The sequence below is a fragment of the Gossypium hirsutum genome, chromosome D06 (assembly GCF_007990345.1).
Source record: "Gossypium hirsutum isolate 1008001.06 chromosome D06, Gossypium_hirsutum_v2.1, whole genome shotgun sequence".
Taxonomy (NCBI): domain Eukaryota; kingdom Viridiplantae; phylum Streptophyta; class Magnoliopsida; order Malvales; family Malvaceae; genus Gossypium; species Gossypium hirsutum.
This window is the reverse complement of record NC_053442.1, coordinates 62,200,240-62,208,399: the sequence shown is the minus strand read 5'-3', so window position 1 is coordinate 62,208,399 and position 8,160 is coordinate 62,200,240. Positions and strand designations below refer to the sequence as shown.

Sequence of the window (8,160 nt, the reverse complement as noted above, 5' to 3'; positions counted from 1 at the left end):
CAGATATACCAATTTGGGGAAAAAAATAGCTTAAGGATAACTGATAACAAAAAAAAAAAGAGTTTAGATACCAAAATGAAAAAAATAACATAACTTAGGCACCAATTTGCGAATCAAGCCTTCATATAATTATAATATATATTAGATTAGATTATATAAATGTATTCTTTATAAAATATTGCATGTAAAATATAAAGCTACCTATCATATAAATAATTAAAAAATTCATTTAAAAATAAGTAATATAACTTTTTTGGGTTAATGAAAACATAATAATTTAATATAAATTTTAAATTTATTTATTATTTTATAAACTCATTTAATAAAAGTATTTTAATTGACTCGAAATTCTTATAAATGTATGACAATTTTTTTATAAAGTAAATATATTTAATAAAATATTTTAGTAAAATTAAAATTTTTATTTATAAATATGATAAAATTTAAGCATAATGACTTATTTAGTCCTCCAACTTTAGAAAACAAAAAAGTCATTTTAACCCTTCATATAATCTTCGCCACTTTTAATTATTAAACTAGCGTTTTTTGTCAAAACACTTTATAATGAATAGAAAAATTAACGCTTAATAATTTTGTTTATGTGACATTCCACATGTATGTCACATCAATAATGGATTAAAATTTTTAAAAATTCTAAAATTTATAGAATTTTATTATAATTTATTAATAAATAAAACTTATAATTTTATAATATTTTTTTATGATTTTAATGCTTTTTAATTTTGTAAAAAGAATTAAGTAAATGTTGATGTGGCATACACGTGGATGTGTCAACAAAGTTAATAGATATTAATTTTTTTCATTTATTTTGGGACAATTTGATAAACAACATAAATTTAAGGGTTAAAAAGAGACAAAATTAAATGAAGAACTAAAATGATATTTTTTATAAAGCTGAAAGATCAAATAAACCATTATACTTAAAATTTATAAATAATACAAAAAGTAAATGGTAAAATTTAATAATAAAAATTGGCAAGATTGGATTGTCGGGTTCAATCATAATTTAGATGTTTGTTCAATCTTTAATATTGAATTCTAGAGTATTTCGGACGAGTTAGTCTTGTAAGATATGTCAAAGCTTTAATTTAAACAGATTACTTGGAAGCATTTAATGCTATTCAAGATGGCTATTTGGAGGTATCAAATTTAGTTTTGGTTGGACGAATTAAATAGATGTTACAGTACAAGAAGTATTGGATAGTTAAAGAAATCAAGTTGTTACTCGGTTAACTAAAATATCTCGTGATTGAATTGATGATAGGCAGAAAATATCAGGCGCGTTTAGGAGTTGATTATCTTCTTGAGCAAGATAAAGCTGCCGCTGCTTTTGTTCATTTAGCTTGATATTTTTATTAAAAAAAAAAAGAGACACATGCAAGAAACAAATTAATGAACCCCATCAATCCGATCTAGCGAGAACACAAAGGATGAAGCAAAATATTCACCCCCAAATCAACAAACGTAGTCGATCTTAATGTTACCAATCGAAACTTCCCCTTCTTTAGGCACCAAAGTCACCACAATGCTATCTTCAAATGGATTAATCTTCAAATCCTCCAGCGCTTCTGATAATGGCAAATACAGATTTGTACTAAGCATCGTCTCGGAGTGGCAATTATCTCCGTGCGGTAAATTCGAAAAGCTCCCCACGAACTCCGCATCTTCCGGTTTGCAAGGGTTGTCGTCGTCTTCGTCGTCATTAATGGAGACATCGAATTGCACTGAGTCATTTCTGTCGAGCTGTATGTTTTGAAGAACCAATACTTCTTCATCATCTTTTTTCTTTGATTTCTTTGGCCTTGGAATCTCAATGCGCACGGCCACCTTGTCTAAAACTATAGGAAAACCCCTGCGGTTTTTACTCTTTCGTCTGGCTGCTACATCCTGACCCCGATCCTGACCCCGCCCCACACCAGGACGACTCCTTCGAGGTGTTGGCTTGCTTCTAAGCCATGGAATATCAACACTTTGGTAATCGTACCCCAAAGTTTTAGAGTCAAGGCAATCGCGAACTTTAACACGAACCATATTTGCATTCTCATCGTAGAAAAGAAACGAAGAATTGAGCCAAACATTTTCGTTGAAATCATGTCGCTTCTTCCCTGGCAATGTCTTCCAAATGTTCCACATTCGATCAACATTGCCATGATGAGCGTAGAACAAAGGGTCTCTACCAGCAGAATAGAAATTCCCCATGTCTTCGTTATAAGGTGGATTCTTGGCACCAACGAACTTGTGAACGGCGATGTGAGCACCGTTCTCAATGGTACCACCTCTCGGTTCGGGAGTACAACCGATATCGGTTTCGGATACACAACCGCCAAGGTACGCCGCTCCATGGAAACAAGAAGCGGTCTTGGCGGACCGTACCATTTGCTGATACATCACATAGAGATTACTATTTATTTGTTCCCTCTTTGTTAATTCATAAAAATCATCCTTTTTTTTTGGTTTTACAAAAGATTTACCGTCATTAAGATTAACCAAAACGTCCGGCTGATGCTCCAAATTGCGGTTTTCATCGTACAATGGAGAGTAAGGGTCTAAATATATCTGAGGCATAGTCATCCCACAGGGAGAATCCCAGTTCCAAAATGGCATTGCGAACATCCTATGGAATGGGAAAAAAAGCCACGAGTAGTGAACTTCAAGTTTTTGATCGGGGAACCCCACTTGACTATAAGCCCCATTGCAATAGGCACAATGAATATTGGCTTGTTGCATGAAATTACGTGGATCATCCACAGGGAGAGCTTTCATTCTCTCCATTGCCGATTCAAATTTATACAGGTAATCACGATCAACTAAATGTGCTGCCGGCCGATAACGGATCTTGCAACCTAAAGGTGGTTCGAAGTCTATGATCTTTGAATCTTTTAACTTTGGTGGGCAGCAAGGGACATTCATGCAGGTTGTACCGGCATCTACGGTTGATTCCCCACAGCTGGACAGGTCAGGCTCGATTGGGACGACTGCCAATGCAAATGGGTCTCTAACAAGGCTGGTTGCACCGTAGAGACTTCCTCCAAGGCCAAGGAGGATGTCCCTTCTATCGAACCTATTGAGAAAAGAAGTGTGATCTGCATCGTTTTGTTTCCCATTGCTGGCTTTGCATGACACTACTCTTTTGGAGTTAAAGTTGAAAGGCTTTTTCTTCTTTAGTGGTAGTACTCCTTCAGGTCTTGGCCTTGGCTGCACTTGTTCCCTCGCCGATAACTTAATTGGCTTATCATCCGTAGTCAAGCTCGGTTTGAACGATCAAATCAAATAGGGGCTCTTATAATATATATATATATATGTATATATACTTGCATGGGCAGATTTTCATAATCTATCTATACTCATATACTCATATATATATTTTAATATCCATACGCATGTCTATATCTATATGTATATAACCGTGTACCCTTTTTATATTCACAATTATGTATATATTCATACATATGTTTTTTTTATATTTTTTATATATACACATCAATACTCTTTTTTAAAAATACACACATGTACATATTTTTAAGTTTTTTTTAAATGTGTATATATATACATACTTTTATCTTTTTATATACTTCATAATTTTTATATACCTACATATATACATATTTTAATACATACTTACATATATTTTCATGTATAATAATTTTAAAATATGTATACATGTATATACTTTTCATATTTCCGTAATTTTATACACATATGTATATACACTTACACATTTTGTATAATTTCAAATACATACATATACATTTTTTATATACATTCCTTTTTATTTCTTCTATAATTTCATTGTTTCGTGCGACATTTGCTTTCTATCTTATGCTCATTTTATTTGAAAAGCTTATCTGCTTATTACCTTGTATAATTAGTTTGTCTTTTATTTATCTTTTATTGGCTACTGCTCGTATTATTTTTACTTGCATATCATAATAGTTATTCTATCATATATAATTTTTACTCGAATACGTAAAAAGCAAAAATTTTAAAAATATAAGTACCACTCGGTATTTGGAATCTTCGAGAGAATCAAGCCCTAACGTATTGGGTTCCGATTTTATTTGTTGAATCTAAATAATCGAGATTACTTTTTTTATAAAAAAAATATAACTAAAAAGCTCATTATCGAGAATTCAATACGTTGTGTCTTAACGCATTGGACGTGACACGTTATTTTCTCGAGACGAGGATTTTTCGCAATAAACGCAATATTTAATGTTTAATATTTTGAGAAATTGTGCCCTAACGTATTGGGTCGTGATTTCTTCTTTTGATTTAAACGTTTGAATATCCTTTTAAACTTTATTACATGAATCTTTTCAAACTCATGTTTTAAAAATCACGTCCTAACTTACTGGTCGTGATCTCCCTTTTAAATTCGAGATAGCTAAAATGTCTTTTAAATAAGCATTTTTATTCGCGTATCGGGAATTCGAGACATTGTGTCCTAACTCACTGGATATGATTCTTTTTCTCGATCAACGTGAAATATGCCCTTTTTCCCAAAAATTCTCAACATACAAGGATCGTATTTTTAAAATTCTTCAAAGTTTTCAATTTTCGACATTAAGACATTAGCTAATCAACTAGGTACCAATTTTGGGCGTTATGAGGGTGCTAATCCTTCCTCGTACGTAACCGACTCCCGAACCCGAATTTTTTTCTTCTGAATTTTGCGGACCAAACTCGTTGTTTTCATAAAATTAAATCGTTTATTAAAAATAACCACTTTTCAAGGTGATCCAATCACACCTTATCAAAAAGGATTGGTGGCGACTCTCGTTTTTTTCGTTTTCGTCAAAACCCAAGTTGACCCCGTTTTCATCTAAAAAAAATGGTGTAAACAATAGTAGAAGTTAAATATCCTTCTTGGTTGTGGTATTTTTGCTATGGTCATTTAAACTTTGGTGGTTTGAAGATACTTAAAAATAAAAATATGGTGACTGGTCTTCCTCCAATTATCTTTCCTTTGCTAGTTTGTGAAGAATTTGTTGCTAGCAAACCGCATCGATCTCAATTTCCTAAAGGTAAGCTATGGAAAGTAAAAGAGGTATTGGAGTTGGTGCATTCAGACATTTGTGGGCCAATAAATCCAATTTATAATGGAAATTTATTACCTTTATTGATTATTATACTTGTAAGACATGGGTTTACCTTTACAAGAAAAATCAAATTTAAAAGCTTTAAAGCTAGTGTAGGAAATGAGAAAGGAAGAACCATTCAACCTCTTCGAACTAGTCCTGGTGGTGAATATTCCTCTAAGGTGTTTGAAGACTTGTAATGTTCACAGCATCCAAAGAGAGCTCACAACTGCTTATACACAACAAAAAAATAATGTATCAGAGAGGAAAAATTAAACCATTCTCAACATGGTTCGAAGCCTACTAGTAAGAGGGAGAATTCCAAAGGTGTTTTGGTCAAAAGCTATAAATTGGAACATCCACATCTTGAATAGGAGCCCTACTAATTCTCTTCAAGATGTGACTCCAGAGAAGGCTTAAAGTGGAAGGAGACCGGTGATAGATCACTTCAGAATTTTTAGGCGCATTACCTAAGCACATGTCTCAAAGGAGAAATGGAAGAAGCTTGTTGATGTGTCTTTTTTGGTATTAGTGAAACATCAAATTGAAGGCATACAAATTCTTTAATCCTGTGAGAAAGAAGGTCATGATTAGCCGAGAGTTATGTTTCATGAAGAGAAAACTTGGGATTGGGATGAAGCATAACCTATACAGTTCTTTATGATAATAAAGCTGAAGAAATGCTCAAGAATACTTCTCTATTAGCCACTAAAGTATTGTTTACACATAAAGAAGAAACTAGTACAGTAGCTGAAGCACTTCGTCGTGTTTGAAGAAGGCCAGCATGGATGTAAGATTATGACGTAACCAAAATTAGAGAAAATGATGATGCAATTGCTCAATTTGCATTATTTACAGATTGTGGCCCAACAAGTTTTGAAAATGTTGCCAATGAGGCAAAATGGAAAGAGGCAATGGATGCTAAAATCAAAGCCATTAAAAGGAATGATACTTAGGAGATGACTGATCTTCTTGAAAGGCACAAAACCATTGGTGTCAAGTGGATCTACAAGACGAAGTTGAAGGAAAACAAAGAGGTTGAGAAGTGCAATACGCAATTAGCGGCTAAGGGGTACAAACAAGAGTATGGTGTAGACTACACAAAATTTTTTACCCTAGTTGCAAGACATAACACTATCAGATTGATGATTGCTTTAGTAGCGCAGAACTCTTGGTCAATCTTCCAGTTAGATATCAAGTCGACATTCTTACATGAATACTTGAAGGAAGAGAAAAATTATGTGAGAGAGATTTTGGACAAATTCAAGATGAAGAATTGTAACTCTTCCAACACTCCAACTGAGTTTGGTTTAAAACTTATTAAAGAATGTGGATAGCATAGTTTACAAGAAAATTGTAGGTAGTTTGATGTATCTAACTCTATTAGTATTCTATGAGTCTTATTAGCAGGTACATGAAGAGCCCGATTGAAAAACATTTATTAGCTGCTAAGAGAATCCTTCGTTACTTATAAAGAACCAAAGATTTTGGATTTTCTACAAAAAGGGTGACAAACATGATTGGCTTCACTGGTAGTGATTATGCAAGAGATCAAGATGACAGAATGAGCATTTTAGGTTATGTTTTTATGCTTAGAACAGGAGCTATTTCGTGATCATCTAAGAAACAATCCATTGTCATATTTTTTGACACTACAGCTTGTGCTTGTCAAGCTATTTGGCTTAGGAGAATCCTTGAACAACTACAATTCAAGCCAAAAAGAGCCGCTATATTTTTTTGTGATAACAACTCAGCCATCAAGTTGTCAAAAAATCTTGTGTTGCATGGAAGAAACAAGAATATTGATGTAAAATATTACTTTCTGTCATATTTCAGCAATGAAAGAGCAATTAAGCTAAAGTATTACAGAAGTGAAAATTAAGTTGTTGATGTATTTACTAAGCCTCTCAAGTTGGCATCATTTGTCAAGTTCAGGAAAATACTTGGTCTTTGACATCGAGTAGTAAGTATTTATTAAACTGAAAGTTCATTGTACTTTCAGTTTAAGGGAGGGATTGTTGAGTTTTTTTGGTAAATAATCCCTAGAAATTAGGGATTGTTGAGCTCATTCGGCTTTGCTATTTTTAGCTTTGAGTTACTAATTTTAGCTATTATAAAGCCTATGAAAGGCTAGAACCATTTGAAATTATTCATCAATTCAATAAATATCATATTCTCTCATTTGAGTTGAAAGCTTATTTTTCCTCTCTTTCGCTACTTGTAAGTGCAACATGCTTAAAAGATTTAATCCCAATAATTTTATTTGGTATAGTTTATTTTAAGTATAGAGAGCCTTCAACCATATTTTGTTTTTGATCCCTTAGTATGTATAAATTTGAGATTTAATTCTTATACTTTTTTTAATAAAATTTGGTCTCTTTACTATTTCAGTTAAAATGTTAAAGCAGACTTATTCTTAAAAAACCCATTCAAAATCATTTTGATAAACTATTTTTGTTTTGTTGGAATAATATTCTTAAGAAAAATTGACGTCAATATTATAACAAACAAAATAGAACAGAAGGCAACAAAAGGGAGGAATAGAGGAAAACAAAAAGAAAAAAGAAATTGACAAAAAGAATAAAAGTGGAACGATAGAGAAAGAGGGAGGAGGAAAGAATGTGAGAACGTGGAAAGGAAGTGGGAGAGTTTTGGGGGAATAATTTAAAAAAAATTCAATTAAACCACCTATAAGCCCACTAAATTTGATTAGTTATCCTTATTAGATTTTCCCCAAAGTTCAAAACAAGAATTTACACACAAAGGTTCAAACATAGGACCTAAGGGTTAGCTAACACCTTACCATTATACTAACAAATTCATTCTTGTCAATAAATACACACAAATATTTCTTAAATCAGATACTAGGCCCATTCTTGACATTTTTGAGGCCCTCGGTAAAACAATAAAATAGCGCTTGAGGTTCCTTAAAAGTTGGAGAAAAAAAATTTTAGGTCCCTTAAGAGTTGATAAAAAAATTTTAGACCCTTTAAAGCTAAAAAAAGTTTTTTTGAAGCCTCTTAAAAATTGAGAAACAATATTTTGGACCCCTTTAAGCCTT

At 32.6% G+C, this 8,160-nt stretch overlaps 1 protein-coding gene across 1 annotated transcript; it reads right to left on the bottom strand.

Annotated features, from left to right (window-relative positions):
• Nucleotides 1-1,368: 1,368 nt before the first annotated feature.
• LOC107941595 (polyphenol oxidase, chloroplastic) lies at nt 1,369-3,270 on the bottom strand (the record flags this gene model as incomplete). Its single annotated transcript, XM_016875161.2, has 1 exon — nt 1,369-3,270. A coding segment is annotated over one exon (1,794 nt), but the record flags the coding sequence as incomplete, so codon positions are not given.
• Between the last annotated feature and the right edge of the window lie 4,890 nt (nt 3,271-8,160).